This window comes from Heteronotia binoei, chromosome 1 (assembly GCF_032191835.1).
Source record: "Heteronotia binoei isolate CCM8104 ecotype False Entrance Well chromosome 1, APGP_CSIRO_Hbin_v1, whole genome shotgun sequence".
Lineage (NCBI taxonomy): Eukaryota > Metazoa > Chordata > Lepidosauria > Squamata > Gekkonidae > Heteronotia > Heteronotia binoei.
Window position 1 is genome coordinate 133,833,368 of NC_083223.1, and position 23,665 is coordinate 133,857,032.

The 23,665-nt window shown below is 44.8% G+C and overlaps 1 protein-coding gene across 2 annotated transcripts in view; it reads right to left on the minus strand.

Moving 5' to 3' along the window:
* SYNE1 (spectrin repeat containing nuclear envelope protein 1) overlaps positions 1–23,665 on the minus strand; it is a 621,543-nt gene that overhangs the window by 27,413 nt on the left and 570,465 nt on the right. For both annotated transcript variants that reach the window (XM_060240915.1, XM_060240910.1), the window contains 4 exons: positions 20,140–20,464; positions 16,301–16,443; positions 5,517–5,643; positions 4,013–4,224 (listed from right to left, as the gene is read on the minus strand). In XM_060240915.1, coding sequence (XP_060096898.1) covers positions 4,013–4,224; positions 5,517–5,643; positions 16,301–16,443; positions 20,140–20,464 — 807 coding nt within the window. The remainder of the gene's footprint in view (positions 1–4,012; positions 4,225–5,516; positions 5,644–16,300; positions 16,444–20,139; positions 20,465–23,665) is intronic.

Sequence of the window (23,665 nt, forward strand, 5' to 3'; positions counted from 1 at the left end):
CTTTCAGCTTGCGACGGACGAGGACGCCATTGCTCAGGAGAAAATTTCTGGTAGGGCTTCTTGGCCCAAGGTTTGTGCCATTGTTTGGATCTGGGAGTCTTGGGGGTGGCCTGCACGCCCAGGTTCCGCGAAGTTTTGACACTCTTGTCAAACTCTTGCAGCGCCGTGTCTGTTGTGGTGCTGAAGAGCCCATCACCTTCAAAGGGTAAGTCCTCTATGAAGGTTTTAGTGTCCTGGTGTAGAGCCGTCGATCTAAGCCAGGAGTGGCGCCGGATGCAGACAGCAGAGGTGATGGCCCTAGCTGAGGCCTCCACCATGTGCTTTGCTGCAGCCAGTTGTTGCCTGGCCACAGCAAGGCCCTCCTTTTGTAATTTCTTAGCAGCAGCCTTTTTATCCTCACTCAAGGAAGAGAGGAAAGGGAGAGTTGTTCCCACACGGAGTACTGGTATCTAGCCATGCAAGCTGCATAGTTAGACACCTTAACTCCGAGTGCCCCTGCTGAGTAAACTTTGCGGCCCATGCCGTCAATCTTCTTCCCTTCCTTATCTGGTGGAGAGGAATGGACTTTTCGTGCCTTCGAGGAGGAGGAGACGACCACTGAGTTTGGCCTCGGATGGGTAAAGAGGAACTCAGCTCCTGCCTCCTGGACCCTATACATGTGGTCCAACTGTTTGGAGGAGACCGGTGTAGACGATGGTCTCTTCCAGGGCTCCTTAACTGCCTGGAGGATCACCTTGGTGACTGGCAAGGCAACAGCGGTGGATGTGTTCCTCTGCATTATATCGAACACATTGTCGTCGACAATGGGTTCTGGCTGAGTCACCGGCAGGTTGAGAGTGGCTGCAATTCTCCTCACAAGGTCCCCGTATGACTTCAGATCCTCCAACGGCGAAATCGGAAGATCCTCGGCCGTCTGGGAGACCGGTGAAGGCTCCACGTCCTGGGCTTCACTATCCGATTCCGATGACGAAGAATCCTGGTGGGCAGAGTGCTCCGATAGCATCGGCGTCAACTCCCTCGGAGGAGACCGGACCGGCGGCGATGGTCGTCGATGGGCTTCGAGCGGGACCATGCATCGTTCCGGGGGAATCGATACCGATGCAGACGCCTTTCAGGATCGGTGCGAGACTCTAGACATGGAGGAAAACTCCGACTCATGTTCCCACTCCGGAAACTCTTCTGGGTAGCACTGGTACGGCGGGTAGTAGGAGTACGGAGGTTGCCACCTACGCTGTTCCCACGGTGGTATTGGGAAGCGGCGAGGTACCTGAAAGGGTTCCACCTCTCGTCTCTCTCGGGGCCCGATCGGTACCGGCTGGATGATCGGTGTCGAAACCTCCACTTCCGACGCCGATTCGCTCGCGCTGCGATGCTGCGAACCCAACAATGAAGATCGCTGGGTCAAGTCGATCTCACGCTCATGCTCCGAGGTCGACTGACATGGCTGAGTCAGTGGGCTGCGGCGCGGGGAAGCCAGGATCTTCCGCGGAGGTGCTGTGGCCACCGGTGAAAAACTGGGGGAAAACAGGGGACGGAACACCCCAAAGGGCAATCCAACAAACACACACGGAAAAAACTTTTTTTTTAAACAACTAACTAACTAACTAACTAACTAACTAACTAACTAACTATCTATCTATCTATCTATCTACACTAAGAAAACAATAAACGGGCTAAGAATAAGAAAAAAAAGGCAAAGCCAAAGATTCTCACCGACCGGAGAACAGGAAAGGTAAACCTCTCAGCGCAGCGGTCAGAAAGGAACTGGCGGGATCCCTGCACCGGCGCCGGTGAGCATGCGTACTGGGATGCCTGTGCATGCCCATTGGCGCCGAGCGCGGAAAAATCCCGGGCTTTTCAGGTAGCGATTCGGGGATCGGCGCAGGCACACTATCCCATGGGTGTGAAGCACAGAGACCACGAAGAAGATCCAGGGAGCCTGATCCCATGAAAACAATGGGAAGCAGTCAAATGAGAAATAAAGAACATGCTACAACTCAGAGGTAAAACCCTCTGAAAGTGCCTGCAGGAGCTCTATTGTGCTGGTGCCGAAGCCCAGTGGTAGTGATTGGTTCTGTGTCAACTACTGCAAAATCAATAAGATTGTGCAATTTGATACATACTGCATGCTCTAGGCAGACATCCTCAATCAGCTGGAGACGGCACAGCACCTTACTTCCCTCAACCTAACATAAGGATACTGCCAGCTCCTGATGAATATGGCCAATTGTAAGAAAACTGCCTTTGCAACTCCACAAGACCTCTTCCATTCCACATGATTCCTTTAGGAACTCAAATATTTGGGTTTCTTTGTGGGTCGGGGGCAACTAAGTTGGGTGCCCTACAAAGTCGTTACCCTGGAAGAGAGTCCCAAACCCACCACAAAATGACAGATGAAGCATTTCCTAGGCTTAGTGGAGTACTACAGTAAATTTGTATCACTTTGCCACACTAGCCAGCCCTTTGGAAGGATAAAACAGTCATAATTCAGTAGATTCCCATTTGGCAAGTAGCATTCAATACCCTCTGGATGGCAAGTAGCATTCAATACCCTCTGGATGGTCCTATAGTGATATGTGGTCCTTTGCAAACATGACTTCTGGACTGGGGCACAATCCGGTTCGGATCGATGCTTTGCGCACTGGGTTAAGTACCATCCTATCTTAGGAGGTGGACAGGTGAGAGTACCCTGTCTTGTTCATCAGCTACAAGGTACAGTCAGTAGAGCGGAAGTACGCCATGGCTGAAAAGGAAGCCTTGGCCATTAAGTCGGTGATCGGTACTCTGAGGAACAGAGTAGTGACTGATCATGCGCCCTTTGTGTGGATGACCAGGATTAAAGATCATAATTAACACATGCTTAGGTGGTGCATCTTTTACCCTTCCTTTCAGCTTTATAGTACAGCACTGACCTAGCAAGGAACATCTCAGTGCTGGCTACATGTCCCAGATCTTCAAGGATACAACCCATCAAGGGAGAGTGTGTGTCTAGAGTTGGGAGTGTCAGCTGTTCTGGCTTGTCCCAGGGCAATGTCCCCCAATCAAGAAGCAAGAAGAGAACCTGCACCCCTCCCCTGTGAAGCCCTGATGCCTGGACTCAGTGGAGGGAATCTACCCAACACCATGGCAAGGGAGAAGACAGCCATGGCAGTGGGGGAGGTATCCATAATGGTGCCAAAGCTGGCAGTGATGCAACCTTCCTCCTGGGTGGGTTCAATTCACCTGGCAGCACTGGTGGGGATGGCAGAGGTATGTCCCCTGAAGGCCTTCACAGATGGTGAAGAAGTCTGCTTCCAGTCTCCCTTGTGGCACACCCCAGCCCTTGGTGGACCCAAAGGATACTGTGGGGAGGTAGTTGTGGGGGGTGGGGAGGAACACCAGGCCAGCCCCAGGAGGTGCATGGCCAATGAGGGCGGCTCAGTCAGATAGGCAAGGGCACTGGCCAGCAGAAGCCAGGAGTGTGGCCGCAAAGGGAAAAAGGGAAATCAAAGGAGGTTCCAGTTTTCAGGCTGGGGAGAAAGAGAGGCTGTTGACCCAGGCTATGGATTGGGGAGTCAACTAGCCAAAAAGGAGGAGGACCGTGGTGGATCAGACCCCCCCTCCCATTCTGAGGCCCAAGGAGCCTCCCAATAAAACAACTGGCAAGGTGGCAGCACCCCACAAGGAGTGCAGGCAGGGTGTGACACTCTGGAAACTGATTTGTAAATAAGGACCTCAACCTTCCCACCCCTAACTCTGTCTATGTAAACAGAACTGGCTGGGGGTCCCTTTTAAGCATTCTTCAGAGACTTTCCCCCATAATTCTACACATCAAAATATGGTATTGTTTAACTATGTTGCTTCAGTCAGGCTATCCAGGGTCCCTACACTGAGGCAGGCAATGGCAAACCACCTCTGAATGTATTGCCTTGGAAAACTACAGATTTGCCATATATTAGCTGTGACTTGATGGTAGTAAAAGGATGGGGGAGGGGGGAAGCAACACAAACAAGAGACAGGAATTAGAACTTACTTTCAGTTTTTTAATCCGGAGTTCAATGGTCTGTATATCTGTGCTGAGATCAAGGCAATGCAGTTGTTCCAGCTCCTCTTCAGTTTTCCCCAGCCAAATCCAGACATTGTTTAAGTCAGAACTGAACTGCTGCCATTGCTGGAGATTCTGCTTCATCCTTAGTTCCTTACTTAAGGCTTGGGCCTGGATTAACTCCCATCGATCAATCACACCTGATTAGAGATCAATATATAAAAAACACAATTCGCAACATTCTGAGTCTCCCAGTGTTTTAACAAACTCTAGCATGACTGTCATCCTAAGCAGAGTCAGACCCTTTTAAACTTGTTGACTTAAATTAGTTAACAGTGGTATAATTCTGCTCAGTGTGGCACTGCTTGAAACAGAACCTGGCATAGGCTTGATTTTTAATGACTGGAATGACCAGTCATAAGTTTTGTCTCACCACATGATGCTCCTTAGTGCTCCTCTTTACTTTCCCCCATATATGCTGTGGTGGGAACAAAAATCTGGCCTCTACACTGACACCAAAAAAGACAAGAAACCACTGGTAGGGGAACCAAGGAGGGGAACAACATCTCTATGCACAAGAGTTTAACCTCAAATCCTCAAAACACTCAAATCCAAAATGCTTATTTGCACATAGAAGGTACTCTCATAGAAGGTCCCCACAGACTGGGGGACAAGTAGCTTATTACCCTCCTGGCTGGAGCCAATGCTAGTATTTTCATATGTTTATTGTTTGAATGTGACTCATTTTGTCCCTAAGCAATATGCTATAATGTATATGATGATAACGCACTGTTGATTAGTTCCGTATTTCCAGTGTTACAAAGTTTAACATTCTATCCAAAGATGCAGATAGTACTGCTGTGAAAACATGAGGTTGTTTCTATCCAAGTAACTCTCTTTTGTATACTACAAAAAATGTTTTCTCCTCCCTCTTATATCTCAGATGACAAAAACTATACATGGGGAGTTGTGGATTGCTGAGCTATTTACAGCTCTCTAGTATTGGATGAATCTGAAGCTTTGTTGATAGAAAACTTCTACTAAATTTCATAAACAGGCCAAGTGGTGAGATTTTAAGATACATTTAATATTGTTAGAACAGTAAAATAAGTTTAGGATAGAGAATAAAAGTTCCTGAAATGTTACATCTCTGTATGGACTCAAAAAAATGTGTTTCAGAGGGTAGCCATGTTGGTCTAGAGTAGAACAGCAAGATTTAAATTCAGTTACATCTTAGAGATCGACAAGCTCTTTGGCTACAACTTTTCAGAGTCAAAGTTACCTTCATAAGACTAAGGGAGATTTGACTCGAAAGCTTGCACCCAAAAAATCTTGTGGGTCTCTAAGGTGCTACTGGACTTGAATAGTTGTTTAAAAAAACTGAGATCATACAAGTCTGAGAGTGAAACTGTGTGCTTCCTTGGCCCAATGATGCAGATAACTAGCACTTGCTTTTCTTACATATCAAGAGGCAGGCTTGAATATTACTTACCAGCTGTTTGTGTCTCTGTGCTGTTTAGGTTAATAAATCCAGACAGTTTTTCCTCTTCTTCCTTCAGTTTGTGCTCAAGTCTCCTTACTGAGTCTATACTCCCACTGCATTCACCCAGAAGTTTCATCTGTTTTTAAAAACAATAGTTCTCATTAATCTCAGCTTTGCTGAAAAAACCGTTAAAAAGCTAACTATAAAGCAATTTTGGTAATAGTTCCTTAAATGTCATTTCATGATGCAGTAGAAAGAAGGCTATTGTCTTAATGATTTGCAAATTTCATATGTCTAGCTTCTTGTTTTGACTGCAGTTAAGCACAAGAAAGGGAGTGATTACAGGTTAATGAAATACATTTTCTATTGTGGTGTTTTCAGTGATGCGCACAAAAATATGAGAATGAAGAAACTTATATTGAAACAACACCTTGCTTTTGCTAGGATCTGCAGGAATCAGTTAAATGTCAGGGCTACTTCACACTGCATCATTCTGGGAAATGTGAATTGTTGAGCAAGCACTAAGTCTGTAGTCCAAAAGTTATTCACCAGGTCCAGGATCTAAAGAGCTACTTTAGGCACACCTAATATAATTTTAAAAATATGTTTTCTTTGAGCAGCTGACAGCAATACAGTGAACAGGTCTACCAGGATGTTTTCTTATGCTTAAAAGCAGCATTAAAAATGGAGTGAAATGGGCACAGATCCAATTACGATTGTAGGGTTGAGGAGTGCTACTTTTTCCCCCGTGTGCCATTTTCCATATGTTGTGCTGGTATTTCAGAGCTGGTATTTGCACCATGGGGAAAACATAAAGGAATCATACACATATGTGTAGTTAACCCTACTCCTAGTGCTATATTTCCAACCCAACTCATGCCTTCCAATTCCCTGAAGATGTTTTAAGCTTAACTCCTCAGCCTTTTTCATTAATCAAGTTTGGTATTCAGTTTTATCACCTATTTGCTGTGTGACATGAGCAGTTGTTCAAGAAACACAAGCCTAAAGTTATTTTGGGTGGGTCAATGCAATAAATCATATTGGCTCTCAAGATACTAACTAGGCCCATGTGCTCAGCTCACAGTTCGCAATGTTTCACAAACCACAAAAGGTATGTGACAAGAGGAGCTTAGACTCTCTAAAGCTCACACCCTCCAGATCTTATTAGCCTCTAAGGTGCTACTGGACTTGAATCTAGTTGCAAAAAGTATTGTCCTTACAAATGGATTGCTAAGATATTATCCTTGTCTCTCTCTTCATTTTGCTTCCCTCCAACTGACTAATTTATTGTCTAGACCACAAGTTACCAGCTCTATTCCCCATTGGTGTCCGTTTTCCATTGCAGCTGCCTACTGCTGAAATGCTCCTCCACTTCACACTTGTTTTCTTTCTTTAGCACCACATTCAACTGACTTCTGAAGACACAGCACTTCACTTATCATTTTCACAACGGATCATCATTTCCCTTGTTCCTTTCTTTCCTTCCCAATGTGTCCTGTTTTTAATTATATTGTGAGGTTTCAGGTGGGGATTGCCTTTTAAAAATCTTTGTATAGTATAAACAACAACAGCAACATCAATACAACAAACATTCTGGAGGCTTAAACATCCCCCCTCCAATGATAAAAGGAGTCCCTGAGCTTTAAAAAAAAATGGATGTAATAAATGGTGGTTGCTAGGCAACTGCAACCAGCTTGGTTTCTGTCAGTAAAAGGTGTGTTGAGGGGGGAAAGGACCCTTTTCAGGGCTGTTTTTAACTATGAAGGTGGATTCATCTATGCCAGGCCTAGCAGGATCCACTGGATGACTTGATATCACATGACTTGCATGGGTGCTGCCTAACATTCAACAACAGTCCCTCCACAAAAGCCGGTGCGGTGCAATGGATAGAGTTTCAGACTAGGACTTCAAATCCTCATCCTACTGCTGAAACTCAATGAGTGACCTGGCACTCGTTACCCATACTCAGCCTAACCGTTAAGAGCACCCGCAGTCCTCCAAGTGGGTTGCTGGCTGCTGTCCCACACCTCTGATAGGAATGAGCTTAACCCTCCCTAATCTCACTCAAAGCAGGACAGGTGGTGCCCAGTCATCTTGAGGTGAGGTAGGGGAGACAAAACCCAGCCTGCTGGAGCCCTATGTGAGAGGCATGGTGGTGGAGGTAGCAGCAGCCACCTCATGCCTTGCGTGAGGTGAAGCAGACAGCAGTGCTTGAGCTAAGGCCCACACAAGGTGAGGCAGAGAGTGGCACTCAGCTCAGCTCCATGTGAGGCAAAGAAAGGCAGACAGTGGTGACCAGCCAAGCCCTGTTGAGGTGAGGAAACGTGAAGGATGATGACTGGCCTGGTTGAACTCCCTGTAAGGCAAGGCAAAGCAGAGAGCAGTACCCAGCCAAGTCCCACAAGGCAAGGCAAAGCAGAAAGTGGTGACCAGCTGAGCCCCATGTGGGCTGAGGCAGGTTCTCCCTGGCTGAGTCTCACCAAAGAGAGGTAGAGGGCAGTGCCCAACTCTGCCCTGGTGAATCCTGCACAAGATGAAGAAGGTGCCCATATGGCCCAGCCACGATGAGAAAGGCAGCATCAAGCCCATGCAGGAAGCACTGCTTGGCCCTTCTGAGGCTTGTCTGAGACAAGGGATGAGCATCCTGCTGGTAGGTTAGGCAGGCTGCCTCTTCCTCTCTACTTCTATCCACCTTCCTCCCTCTCTCCCCCTTCCTCCTTTGGGGAATGGGGCCAGGTGGGCTGGGGAGGGGCCCTTTCCAAGTGTTTTTCACTCCTAGTCCACTCTTCTCACAGGGGTATTCTGGAGATAAAATGGAGGCAAGGAGAATGAAGTAAGCTGCTTTGAGTCCCCACTGTAGACAATTGTGAGCTATAAATGAATAAATAATAAATATAGCTGGAAAAGAAGATGACGACATTGGATTTGTATCCTGCCCTCCACTCCGAATCTCAGAGTCTTAGAGCACCTCACAATCTCCTTTACCTTCCTCCCTCACAACAAACACCCTGTGAGGTAGGTGGGGCTGAGAGAGCTCTTCCAGAAGCCGCCCTTTCAAGGGCAACTCTGTGAGAGCTATGGCTGACCCAAGGCCATTCCAGCAGCTGCAAGTGGAGAACTGGGCAATCAAACCCAGTTCTCCAAGATAAGAGTCCTCACACTTAACCACGAAGAAGAAGATGATGATGATATTGGATTTAGACCCCGTCCTACACTCTGAATCTCAGAGTGGCTTACAATCTCCTTTACCTTCCCTCCCCCTCCTCCACAACAGACACCCTGAGGTAAGTGGGGCTGAGAGAGCTCTCCCAGAGGTTGCCCTTTTAAGGACAGTTCTATGATAGCTATGGCTGACCCAGGGGCATTGCAGTGGAAGAGTGGGGAATCAAACCCGATTCTCCCAGATAAGAGTTTGCGCACTTAACCATTACACCATACTGGCTCTCAAAAGGTTGGTATGTGGGTGGAAACGAGAAGGAAGCAGAGAAGACTGAGGATATGGGGGGTGCTAGATAGAGGGAAAAGGGAAATAGTGTGGGGAAGTTGAGACAGGAAAAATGCCCTGTGCAAGTCCTTGCAGGTTGCTCATTGTGTAACTGGGCTGGCCTTGGCAAGCAGCATGACACAACTGGGCTATAGTTTTCTTGGGTAGAGAGTGCAAGGGATAAGATAGGGCAGAAAATTGAAGATGGGTAGAAGATAAAAGTAGATTAGCTAATGGATGGAAAGGAGAGTTGGCAGGAAAGTGGGAGTCTATGGGGACTCTCAAGAAAGGGAATGAGGAAATAGTGGGGGAGAGGGAAATTTACCCCACAAAACCTTGTAGGTTGCTCATTGTTATACCTAATTCTCAACATAGTCCTAGATGTTCAGTTTTATTATGGTCCACGACCAGATTCAACTGACAAAAAACATTATCAGATATACAGGTATTCAAGTTGAGCTCTAGTTAAAATAAAAATAGAAAATTTAACTAAAAAATTAGATAAAAATTACATAGAATCATAGTGTTGGAAGGGACCTCCAGGGCCATCTAGTCCAACCCCCTGCACAATGCAGGAAACTCACAAATATCTCCCCCTAAATTCACAGGATCTTCATTGCTGTCAAATGGCCATCTAGCCTCTGTTTAAAAACCTTCAAGGAAGGAGAGCCCACCACCTCCTGTTCCACTGAGGAACTGCTCTAATGGTCAGGAAGTTCTTCCTAATGTTGAGCTCTTTTGATTTAATTTCAACCCATTGGTTCTGGTAGTATCTTTTGTGGTCACAGAAAACAATTTTACACCATCCTCTATATGACAGCCCTTCAAGTACTTGAAGATGGTGATCATATCACCTCTCAGCTGTCTCCTCTCCAGGCTAAACATCCCCAGCTCCTTCAACCTTTCTTCATAGGACTTGGTCTCCAGACCCCTCACCATCTTTGTCGCCTTCCTCTGGACCCATTCCTGCTTGTCTATATCCTTCTTAAAATGTGGTGCCCAAAACTGAACACAATACTCCAGGTGAGGTCTTGCCAAAGCAGAGTAAAGCGATACCCAGGGTCGGCTTGCCCACTAGGCGAACTAGGTGGTTGCCTAGGGCACCGGGAGCAAGAAAGCACCGAATCGGGCTCCCTCCCGGTGCCCAAGACAACAGCCTAATTTGCCGCCCTCCCCCCACTGCCTGCTCTCTCCTGCCTGCTGTGCTCCTGCCCACCACCCCAGAACCATGCCCCGCTACTGCCCGTCCCCAACATGTGCCTGCCCTACCATTGGTACAGCCAGCTCTCTCCCTCCCATCCCCCAAAGCTCACCATGCCACCACCCACCCCATCCTCAAAGCTTGCCTTGCCATCCCCACAGCCAGCTTCCTCACTCCTGTTCCCCCCCCCCCCCAAGATCACCCTGCCACCACTGCAGCTAGCTCCTGCCTGGCCCCGAGAAGCTGGCTGCGAGGACACCCAGCCATACCAGCTCCAAACTCTGTGTATGTTTTGAAGAGACCTTTGGAGGAAATTTCTCCCACCTCCAGAAATTTCTCCCACCTCCAGACCTCGGAGCTGGTATGGCTGGTCACTGCTAGGGGGGGGTGGGGGTGGGCAGGGGGTGTCTGTCTTTGGGGAAGGCAATGGCAAACCACCCCATAAAAAATCTGCTGTTAAATGTTGTGAAAGCAACATCACACTAGAGTCGAAAACGACTGGTGCTTGCACAGGGGAGTACCTTTTTTTTTTTTTTACTATTCCTTCATTCAAATCCTGTATAAAGATGTTGAACAAAACAGGTCCCAGGACAGACAGATCCTTGAGGCACTCCACTTGTCACTCCTCTCCAAGAGGATGAGGAACCATTCACAAGCACTCTTTGGGTGCAATCGGTCAACCAGTTACAGATCCACCTAATGGTAACAGGATCCAAACCACATTTTACCAACTTGTCAACAAGGATAATATGTGGAACCTTATTAAAAGCCTTACTGATGCTCTGTATTCTTGGTGCTTGGGCGGGGGTGTAAAGTGAAAGGGCTTCAAGCCCCACTTGTGAACCTCCTTTTTTTGGCCACTTTGTGACATGGAGTGTTGGACTGGATTGTCCATTGGCCTGATCCAACATAGCTTCTCTTATGTTCTTATGAAATCAAGATAAACGATGTCTACAGCATTCCCTCGATCCAGCAAGGTAGTCACTTTCTCAAAAAAAAAGATCAGGTTAGTCTGGCATGATTTATTCTTGAGAAACCCATGCTGGCTCTTAGTAATCACAGCCATCCTTTCTAAATGTTCTGGGACCGACTAACTGATGATTTGTTCTAAAACTTTTCCAGGTATAGACGTCAAGCTGATGGGTCGGTAGTTACCTGGATCCTCCTTTTTCGCCCGCCTCCAATCTTCTGGCACGTCTCGTTCTCCAATAATTCTCAAAAATAATAGCCAGAGGCTCAGAAATTACATCTGCAAGCTCTTTTAGAACCCTTGGATAAAGTTCATCTGACCCTGAGGACTTAGTTTCATTTAAAGAAACTAGGTGCTTATGTACTACCCCTATGCTGATCCAAGGTTGGAACGTCATACCTTCCTTATATGTTCTGTTTTTGCCATGTTGATCACTGTTTCCCTCAGAAGAGAAGACTGAGGAAAAGTAGGAACTGAGCAGTTCTGCCCTCTCTTCATTACCTGTTACAATTTCACTTTCTTGCCCTTGCAATGGACCTACCATGCTCTTGCTTTTTCTTACTCTAAACATAAGTAAAGAACCCTTTGGCCAGCCTAAGCTCATACTTTCTATGACGTAGAAAAAGAATAAAATATAAAATACATAAAGCGACATCATAGCTAACCATATTTAAAATTGGAACCTAGGAATCTAAAAACAAGAACTATATAGCAGACCTCATTATGAATTCTAAGTTAAGGCTCAAAAGGGCAGGACTGAAATTTACACACTTTGATGGTCTGTGCACAGAATAAACAGATTGCTTACCTGTAACTGATGATCTTTGAGTGGTCATCTGTGCAGTCACACACATGGGTTTTCCTCCTGGAATGAACTCGACCTTAGAGAATTCAAAGCTAGCCTCAGGCGTTTTATTTTGGCGCGCATTCCCTCTCAATCTGGGGAGCAGGCATCCGCTGCGCATGCCTGGAACGAGGGGAAGGCGCTCCACCCACCTAGTTTCTTCTAGCCACTGTAGAGAAAAAATTCATTTAAGAGAGGAAGAGAGCAAACCAGCAGTGGGGAAGGCTGGGCGTGTGTGTGTGACTGCACAGATGACCACTCGAAGATTATCAGTTACAGGTAAGCAACCTGTTTATCTTCATCATGGTCTCTGTGCAGTCCCACACATGGGTGACTGGTAAGCTGAAATGCACGGTTGGTGGGTGCTGGTTCAAGGGAGAAAAAATACGTATTAATAATGCATATAACAATGACATTAAATATTGTACTTACAGGGCATCGATCTGAAGACGTTAGTGGAAAATAGATCGAAGTACAGCTTGCCTGAAGGAAATGTCATGCCGTGCACGAACATCTAGGGCGTAGTGCATGGCAAATGTGGATAGAGAGGACCAGACTGCAGCGGCACAGATGTCCTCTATTGGCACACCTCTGCAAAAGGCTGATAACGTGGAAACAGCCAGAGTTGAATGAACTCTTAAGTTTTCAGGCAAGGGTTGTTTAGCCAGCTGGTAATATAAGGCAATCACAAATACAACCCATTTTGAAAATCTCTGAGTTGAGATTTTTTGCCTTGTTTATGTTTCCCATAGGCTATAAAAAGTCTAGAGTCCTTATGGAAAGGACGTGTCCTATCGATGTAGAATGCGAGAGCTCCATGTATGTTGAGGTTATGTAAAGTTGTTTGTCTGGTAACCTTAGGATTTTGAAAGAAAGAAGGAAGTATAGTAGATTTCCCTAGGTGGTAAGGAGAAACCACCTTTGGCAGAAAGGCAGGATTTGGACATAGAACTACTCTGTCATGGTGAAAAATGGTGTACGGGTGGTCTGTCCTGAAGGCACAAATATCACTGGCTCTTCTGCCAGATGTGAGTGACACTAATAGCGCCGTCTTCCATGAAAGGAGATGCAGTGCAATGGATGCAATCGGTTCAAAGGAAGGTTACATAAGCTGGCTCAAGACAAGAGATAAGCTCCATGTCAGCTGTACTTGACGAATTGGGGGTCGAAGTTGTAAAATGCCCTTTAAAAAGGCTTTGGTTGCGGAATGAGAGAAAATAGTATGTCCGTCAATATGTGGGTGAACAGCTGAGATGGCAGCCAAGTGAACTTTCAAGGATGAACAGCCCAAACCGGAGTCCGATAGAGACAGAGTGTATGACAAGATTTGGGCGATAGAAGATGATTCAGGAACAAAATCGTGCTGAGCTGCGTATACTGAAAAACGCTTCCACTTTTGAGAATAGGATTTCCTAGTGGACAGTTTTCTAGAATTGAGTAAGACCTGTCGAACTTCTGGGGGGAAATCTAGAAATTGATCTTCCAGGCAATCAGCCATAGAAGAGCTGGGTCGTGGTGCAAGACTTTCCCCTCTTGTTGGGAGATTAGATCTTGAACTGGAGGGAAACGATGGAACAGATTGTGTGACAGATGTAGGAGGGTGGTGAACCACAGCTGACGAGGCAACTAGGGAGTGATGAGGATACAATTGGTCTGATCCAGTTGGATTTTCTGTAGAGTTTTGGTTATTAATGGAATCAGAGGGAATAAGTAATGGAGTAGTCCCGACCACGAGTGGAGAAAGGCATCTCCTGGGGACCGCAAGGATGGAGGGCCCTGAGTGTAGAAACGCGGGTATTGTGCATTGCTCAGAGAGGCAAAAACGTCTATAGCTGGAAAACCGAAGGTTCTGAAAACTACTTGAAAGTAGGTGTGGTTGAGAGTTCACTTGTGATCGTTCACGAGGTATCGCTTAGCGTGTCTGCTTGTACATTCTGGATTCCAGGTAGGTGTACAGCCGTCAGGAATATTTTGTGAGCAATGCTCTAATGCCAGAGGCATAAGGACCGTTTGCAAAGGTGGATGGACGCAGTGCCTCCTTGTCTGTTGACATAAAACACATTGTGGCCACGTTGTCTGAGGTGACCTGGACATGCAGACTGCGAAGAGACGGTAGGAAAGACTTCAGTGCTTGGTGGACCACCAAGAGTTCTAGGCAGTTGATGTGTAGAGACTTCTCGTAGTCTGTCCACTGTCCTTGTACCGCTAGGGATCCAAAGTGGGCTCCCCAACCCCACTTCGAGGCATCGGTTGTGACAATGGCTGATGGAGGTGTCCGTATGAAAGGTGTTCCTGTCAGAAGATGGTCTTCTGTTCTCCACCACTCGAGGGATACAAGAATCTAGTGTGGAGCAGTGAGCAAAATCATTTGGTGTTGTCGATGTGGGTGGAAAGTCTGCACAAATCATGGTTGCAGAGGCCTCATGTGGAGCCTCGCAAAGCAAAGGACAGAGATCGTAGCGGCCATGAGTCCCAACGTGTGCTGAAAGATGAGCACTCTTTGGGTAGGGTGAGATATGATTGTAGAGGCCAGAGACTGGATGTGGCGAGCTCTGTCTACTGGATGGTAGGCCTTGTGGGATACAGTGGAAAGGCGTGCACCTATGAATTGAATGTCCTGAGTTGGTGTCAGATTGGACTTCGTCAAATTGACTTGAAGGCCTAATGAAGACAGAAGGAACAAAATGGTAGCGATGTCTTGTAGAAGTTGTTCTCCGGATTGAGCCACAATGAGCCAGTTGTCTATGTACGGGTACACAGAGATTTTCTGCTGGCGAAGTGCTGCTCCCACCACCGCCATGCGCTTTGTGAAAACTCTCGGTGCGGTGGACAGACCGAAGGGAAGGGAGCGAAACTGGTAGTGTTGATCCCCGATAGCAAATCTCAGGAATCTTCTGTGATGGATTGATGGTGAGATGGAAGTAGGCATCTTGAAGGTCTATTGACGCCATCCAAGATTTCCTCGGGATCAAGGGTAGAATAGACTGCAAGGTAATCATGCAGAATTTTTTGTACTTTACATGATGATTGAGTTTGTAGAGGTACAGGATTGGATGTTGCCCTCCATCTCTCTTTGGTACCAGAAAGTATTGGGAATAGAATCCAGTTCGATGGAATTGAGGTGGAAGTGGTTCTATGGCTGCCTTGTTGAGAAGGGTGCAGATCTCCGACTGAAATGGGAGAGATGGAGGGGTACATACGAACTGATGGAGCTTCGGAAGAGAATCGAACTCTAAGGTGTAACCTCTGCAGATTATCGCTAGGACCCATGAGTCTGATATGATGGATTCCCATTTGGGGTAAAACAGGAGTAGTCTTGTGTTGTTCGTGTGTTGTGGTGGAAGTGGGCGAGGAGAAACTACAAGGCAGTCAAAGAGACTGCTTTGAAGCAGGAGCTGTCTTTTTTGTGGGCTGTGAAAGGGGACGTTGATGGAAAGGTTGCTTAGCTGGCGGAGCTTTGCATTTCCAGTAATTGGCCTGTTTCGGTGAACGGGGATGTTTGTAGTAGGAAGGTTTTCAAATTCTCTGTCAATTGGGCTGGTGAGCTTGCTGTTGACTGATTCCCAATCTCCTAGCCCTCTTTCTGCTGTCCATGGAAAATAAAGTCTTTTTTTTTTTAGATAGGTAGATGAAGAAGAGAATCAAAGTAATGATACCAGTTGAAGAATGAAGGAGGAAGAGGCCTGTGAAGAAAAAATCGAGGAGACGCAGCGAGGTAAGTGCATTCCAGACGGCGGTTAAGAAGAAACTGGGTGGGTGGAGCGCCTTCCCCTCGTTCCAGGCAAGCGCAGTGGATGCCTGCTCCTCAGATTGAGAGGGAATGTGCACCAAAATAAAATGCCTGAGGCTAGCTTTGAATTCTCCGAGGTCAGGTTTGTTCCAGGAGGAAAACCATGTGTGGGGCTGCACAAAGACCATGATGAAGATCTAGCAGTTAGCTTGGTTAGCCCTAGATGTGGATTGTTAAGTATCCGCAGTTGGAGGCTTATAGTGTATACATATCTATAGTTGGCTAGTAGTGTATAGATGTATTATATACTGAATTTAAAAGCTTGTAATTTCAACAATTATTTGTATGCTAAGGTGTAGTATTTATTGCATCTTACAAATCAAGATTCAGTTCTACTGGCTGCATCTGACAAAGTGAGCCCATGAAAGATTATGTCACAATAAATGCATTTTAGGCCCACAGGAATTTATTGTTTTTGCAACTATAGGCTAACATGATTATTTTTCTCCGAAGTATTGTTATTTTACATTTAATTGCTCGGTAGCAACACTTATATATACTTACATATCCTTTATAGCTGGAATCTAGCTCTGGTCCTGTAGGTGTTTTACTGCGTATAATGTTCTCCGTTTGTTGTATTTGGAAACGGCTGGTGTCTAAAGCCCTGTCAAGCTGCCGAATATGTTTTTCCAAGGAACATGGTTCTCCTGCAGCAAATATATGAGAACAATTACCAAAACAATCAACTGAGATATTCAAAACTGAGCAGATAGTAAAACAAAGGCTTGTACTAATTAAAAAGCATGACATTGATGGCAGTAGTATGTCTGTGACAAATCACACTTGTAACTAATTTGCAAATGTATAAATGACTGTTTGGGGGCAAGATCCTCCCCAAATTATTCAGCCATGATAATTTAAGAAATGCATAATTCTGGAAGACAAATTGTGTGCTTGTATTAGTTCAGCCTCAGATATTTCTTCAATATTTCTGATATTCATATTGCTTATTACTAGACTTCTACAACAGAACTTCATAAAGGGCTTTGTCACATATCACCTGAATTTGGCAGTTTTTTGCAAATTTCAAGAACAACAGTTAAACTCACTCCAAAATCCAAAACACATGCTACAGCAGAAACAGGTCCAACCCATGGCTGCTGAAGCTGTTTTAGAGAAAAAATTAGAAGTTCCATTGCTGCAAGGGCCCAATCCAGTCTTGTTTTCCTCCTCTGCACCTTTTAAAGTGCCCAAACAGCTCCCCTATAACTGTTTCAGCATTTGAAAAGATGTGTGTGTGTGTGGAGGTGGGGGTAAGGTTGTCTGGTGGTGCTGCAGCATGAGCCTTACAGCAATTTTTAAGCATTTAATTTTTCCTTTAACATGGTGTCTGTGGCTGTCAGTTGGATCCATAATGTGTAGTTTGGCTTTAAGGTTCAGTCTTCTCTTACGAGTAGTGCTAGATTTATGGCATGTAAGGATGGAGCCATGGTTATTTAAAAGCTGTAGCATGTTTCAGATTCTTTGAGAAGGAAATGACACTGCAAGGCAGCAAAGAATCCACCAAACAAATAAGTTGCAGCACTTATCTGTTACTGCACAAAGAAAACATGGCTGCACTTATCTGTGATTGCACAGGACACGCACACATGGGGGACTGCATGACTGCAGGTCAGTCATGGAGAAGAGCTTCCAAGCTTTTCTGAAGAAGCTTCTATGCTCTGGAGTGCTTTCCCTCCCCTCTGTCTATAGAGGTCATGTTTCCTCTCCAAAGGGTTACATGTCAGAAGAAGGGCGAGCACTTCTTTCCTCAGTTCCCTGCACTGCCGTAAGGTGGTCCCTACACATTTGGCAGCTCACAGTGGAGAAAGGAGGGAGAGATATGTGTCTGCAGGGCTTTTTTTGTAGCAGGAACTCCATAAGAACATGAGAAGCCATGTTATACACACACACACACATACACTATAGCTATTAGCCACTGATGGACCTCTGCTCCATATGTTTATCTAAACCTCTCTTGAAGGTGGCCATGCTTGTGGCCACCACCACCTCCTGTGGCAGTGAATTCCATATGTTAATCACCCTTTGGGTGAAGAAGTACTTCCTTTTATCCGTTTTAATCTGTCTGCTCAGCAATTTCATCGAATGCCCACTAGTTCTTGTATTGTGAGAAAGGGAGAAAAGTACCTCTTTCTCTACTTTCTCCATCCCATGCATTATCTTGTAAACCTCTATCATGTCACCCCGCAGTCGACGTTTCTCCAAGCTAAAGAGTCCCAAGCGTTTCAACCTTTCTTCATAGGAAAAGTGTTCCAGCCCTTTAATCATTCTAGGTGCCCTTTTCTGGACTTTCTCCAATGCTATAATATCCTTTTTGAGGTGCGGCGACCAGAACTGCACACAGTACTTCAAATGAGACCGCATCATCGATTTATACAGGGGCATTATGATACTGGCTGATTTGTTTTCAATTCCCTTCCTAATAATTCCCAGCATGGCGTTGGCCTTTTTTATTGCAATTGCACACTGTCTTGACATTTTCAGTGAGTTATCTACCACGACCCCAAGATCTGTCTCTTGGTCAGTCTCTGCCAGTTCACACCCCATCAACTTGTATTGGTAGCTGGGATTCTTGGCCCCAATGTGCATTATTTTGCACTTGGCCACACTGAACTGCATCTGCCACGTTGACGCCCACTCACCCAGCCTCAACAGGTCCCTTTGAATATTAGGCCACACACCCCTGATATAGCCAATTCTCCAAGAGCTTATAGGGCTCTTAGTAACTGTAAACTGTAAGCTCCTGTAAGCTGTAAGCTCCTGTAAACTGTAAGCTGTAAAGTCCTGTAAACTGCAACTGTAAACCTACTGTAAGCTCCAGGAGGTTTGGCTACATCAGCAGTGTGTGGCCTACAAAAAAAGCCCTATGTGTCTGTACAGAAGGCCACTCGATGAACAATGGTTACAGGTAAGTGCAATCTCATTTTAATCGCCATGGCTTCTATGCAATTCCATGTGGGAGAACAGCAAACTCACCTTCCCCAGGAGAAGTGTGTGGGCTGATCAATGGAAAATCACTTATAGCACAGCTTTTCCCACTGCAGCTTCACTTCTGGAGTCCATGACCACGGAGTAGTGCTTGTGAAAGAAACTGATTGCAAGCCAATCTATGCATGTTTATTTAGAAGTCCCTATGCCTTCTGCCTCTCTTAGCATGCGTGTTGAGAACAGCCACAGGACGGCGAGACAAGGCATAGTGGATTCTTTCATGGCTCAGACATTCAGCTTGTTCATTGCTAGTGTCCTTCCTCACACTTGATTCTCTTCCTCCGCCTGTGACAGTAGTAAGGCCATGACTCCCCTTCCTGTTACATGACTCTAACATCACAAAATTTCCTATCATGTGTGCGACTCACTGTGCTCAGTGTGTTCTGGGTCTCAAACAGTTGAAGAATGTTTTTATATTTTAAAACAGCACTACAGAAACCACTTTTCGAGGATTCATCCTGTGGCACTGCTGTGGTCACCATATGAATTGGGAAACTAGCATGGTCTTCCTTAGCACCCAATTATCACTCTCAATTCTGCCTTCAAAAACAGTCCAGTAGATGCAACTTTAAAAAATTCAGTTCTAAAAATTAGAGGGAGCATATGCTACCAGTTTTAAAATAACTACACTGGTTGTCAATGTACTTCAAGATCCAACGTACTCCTAGATCCAATATCAAAGTGCTGATTATTACCTTTAAAGCCCTAAATACTGTGTGACCACCTTTCACCATATCAAAGTGCCAAGAACAGAAGTAACTGTCAGAAGTTCTGATTGCCTCCATTTTCTGAAGTTAGGTAGATGAGTTCCAGGCTTTTTTCAACTGTGGTAGCACAAGTCTGAAATACCTTCCTTATGGAATTTTGCCTGGTGCAGTCTATTAAATTTTTGTGTCAGGTCTAAAATCTTGTTCACCCATACCTTTTTCGGAGAGTTTTTTTTGCCTATGTTAATTTTATGATTTTGAATTAATGTTGCTGTAATCTGACTGTGATGCTAACTGGTTTTTGACTTCTAGGATATACTGCCTTTTTGTTTCAGATTATTTTTTAGTGTGCGCCTGCTTGTTCTTAACTTATTCTTAATGTTACATATGGTTATTGTGGATTGCTTTACTGTACTGTGTGGAACACTGTCTCCAGCTATAAGCTGTCTTAAGAATCTCTGCATGGGAGAATGGGCAGAAACATTCCAAATAAATTTGCTACATTCATTGAAATTCTGCATTGTAATCTGCAACTAGATAAAGGTTAGTTGTATGGTGACTTTGCCCACAAACATCTCAAAAATAACACCATAAAAAACTTTCATACCATAGTACAGAGAGTGATGAAAGGAGAGTGCTTGATTATACCTGTGAGGCCTGCTGCTCCTCTAAGATAAGACTGTCCTTCTTCTTCTTCTTCAGAATGTAATGACCTTGACACTGCTGTCTCCAGGTCACGGCTCAGGTCATAGTCATGATCCCATTCCAAGGGGATGGAGTCTACACTAGCAGGAGTGTCCCGTCCTGACCTTTCACTTCGGAGGGGCTGGGGAAGGGACAGGGAGAGATTGGAGGAGGGTTGTGGGGAGAGAACATTGTCTGCAGATTTGTCATGCCAGTGGATGTCCGAGAGATCTGCTGATTCATCTAGATCCACTTCACGATCAGAGAGGTCATGTTCATCATCTGTAAGCTAGAAGGAAACATTAAAGAGATAATTAATACTCTTTTCAGAACCATACTGCTCCTTGTTAGAATCATAGAATCATAGAGTTAGAAGGGACCTCTAGGGCCATCTAGCCCAACCCCCTGCACAATGCAGGAAACTCACAAACACCTCCCCCCTAAATTCACAGGATCTTCATTGCTGTCAGATGGCCATCTAGCCTCTGTTTAAAAATTTCCAAGGAAAGAGAGCCCACCACCTCCTGAGGAAGCTTGTTCCACTGAGGAATCGCTCTAAACGTCAGGAAGTTCTTCCTGATGTTGAGCCGGAAACTCTTTTGATTTAATTTCAGCCCATTGGTTCTGGTCCTACCTTCTGGGGCCACAGAAAATAATTCCACACCATCCTCTATATGACAGCCCTTCAAGTACTTGAAGATGGTGATCTTCAAGTACTTGAAGATGGGGATGTTTAGCCTCCTCTCCAAGCTAAACATCCCTAGCTCCATCAAACTTTCCTCATAGGACTTGGTCTCCAGACCCCTCACCATCTTCGTCGCCCTCCTCTGGACTCGTTCTAGCTTGTTTATAACCTTCTTAAAATTTGGTGCCCAAAACTGAACACAATACTCCAGGTGAGGTCTTACCAGAGCAGAGTAAAGTGATACCATCACATCATGTGGACACCATACTTCTGTTGATACAGCCCAAAATTGCATTTGCCTTTTTAGCCACCACATCACACTGTTGACTCATATTCAGCATATGATCCACTAAGACCCCTAGATCCTTTTCGCACATACTACTGCTAAGACAAGTCTCCCCCATCCTATAACAATGTAATGGATTTTTCCTACCTAAATGCAGAACTTTACATTTATTCCCATTAAAATTCATTTTATTGATTTTAGCCCAGTTTTCCAGCCTGTCAAGGTCATTCTGTATCCTGTTTCTGTCTTCTTCTGTGTTTGCAACCCCTCGAATTTAGTATCATCTGCAAATTTAATAAATATTCCCTCTATTCTTTCATCCAAATCATTGATAAAGATGTTGAACAAAACAGGTCCCAGGACAGATCCTTGAGGCATTCCACTTGTTACTCCTCTCCAAGAGGATGAGGAACCATTCACAAGCACTCTTTGGGTGCGATCTGTCAACCAGTTACCAATACACCTAAGATTAACAGGATCCAAACCACATTTTACCAACTTGTCAACATGGATAGTATGTGGAACCTTATCAAAAGCCTTACTGAAATCAAGATAAACAATGTCTACAACATTCCCCTGATCCAGCAAGGTAGTCACTTTCTCAAAAAAAGAGATCAGGTTAGTCTGACATGACGTGTTCTTGAGAAACCCATGCTGGCTCTTAGTAATCACATCCATTCTTTCTAAATGTTCCAGGACCGACTGTTTGATAATTTGTTCTAAAACTTTTCCTGGTATAGACGTCAAGCTGACAGGTTGGTAGTTACCAGGATCCTCTTTTTTCCCCTTCTTGAAGATGGAGACAACATTCACCCGCCTCCAATCTTTCGGAACCTCTCCAAGAATTCTCAAAAATAATAGCCAGAGGCTCAGAAATTACATCCGCTAAAATTACATCACACTGTTGACTCATGTTCAGCATATGATCCACTAAGACCCCTAGATCCTTTTCGCACATACTACTGCTAAGACAAGTCTCCCCTATCCTATAACAATGCAATGGATTTTTCCTACCTAAATGCAGAACTTTACATTTATTCCCACTAAAATTCATTTTATTGATTTTAGCCCAGTTTTCCAGCCTGTCAAGGTCATTCTGTATCCTGTTTCTGTCTTCTTCTGTGTTTGCAACCCCTCCCAATTTAGTATCATCTGCAAATTTAATAAATATTCCCTCTTGGATGCAATTCATCTGGCCCTGAGGACTTAGTTTCATTTAAAGAAACTAGGTGCTTATGTACTACCCCTATGCTGATCCTAGGTTGGAACTTCATACCCTCCTTATATGTTCTGTTTTTGCCATGTTGAGCACCGTTTCCCTAAAAAGAGAAGACTGAGGAAAAGTAGGAATTGAGCATTTCCGCCCTCTCTTCATTACCTGTTACAATTTTACTTTATTGCCCTCACACTGGGCCTACCATTTTAACGTTTATGTATATAACAATTGCCTAGATTTTTAACTATAAATTATGAAATGTTAATTTTTAGTGCTTAATTTTATATTTTATGTTAGTTTTACATGTTGTAAGCCGCCCTGAGCCACCTGGTGGGAAGGGCGGGATATAAATCTCAGATACATAAATAAATAAATAAATAAAATAAAAATACCATGTCCTTACTCTTTTTCTTACTCTGAACATAAGAACAGAATCTTTTGTTGTTTTTAGCATCTTTGGCCAGCCTAAGCTCATACTGAGCTTTAGCTTTCCTAACTTTTTCTCTACAAGCACTGGTGATTTGTTTATATTCATCCTTGGTTATAAGGCACTCCTTCCAATTCCTAAAGGAGTCTTTTTTATTTCTCGTCTTTAGAGAGCTATATATGGAGCCACTTCGGCTTCTTTAGGCTTTTTCCATTTTTTCTTGTCATAGGAATTGTCTGTGATTGCACTTTCAGTATTTTGCTTTTAAGAAACTCCCACCCCTCCTGCACCCCCTTCCTCCTAAGTGTTTCTGACCATGGGACTTTACCCAGCATAGTTCTAAGTTTATTGACGTTTGCCTTTCTGAAGTCCAATCTATAAGTCTGACTCTCTATAGCTTTTCCCTTCCCTAAGACTGTAAATTCTAAAATCACATGGTCACTACTGCCCAGGGTGCCCACTATTTCCATTTCTTCAATCAATTTTTCCTTGTTGGTGAGAATCAAATCCAAGATAGCAGATCCCCTTGTTTCCTTCTTCACTTTCTGGAAAAGAAAGTTGTCAGCAAGACAAGTCAGGAATCTATTTGACTTTTTATTTTTAGCAGAGTTGGACTTCCAACAGATGTCCGGATAATTGAAATCTCCCATGATCACTGTATCCCTTCTCTTGGAGAACTTTGCAATCTGCTGTAGAAGTATCTCATCCAAGTTCTCTGCCTGACTTGGTGGTCTATAGCAGACCCCCACAATAATATCACTGTTATTTCTTACTTCTTTTTACCCAGAGACTCTCAACTGAGCTGCCATGCTCCGATTCACATATTTCCTCACAAGTATATACCTCCTTCACATATACTACTATGCCTCCGCCCTT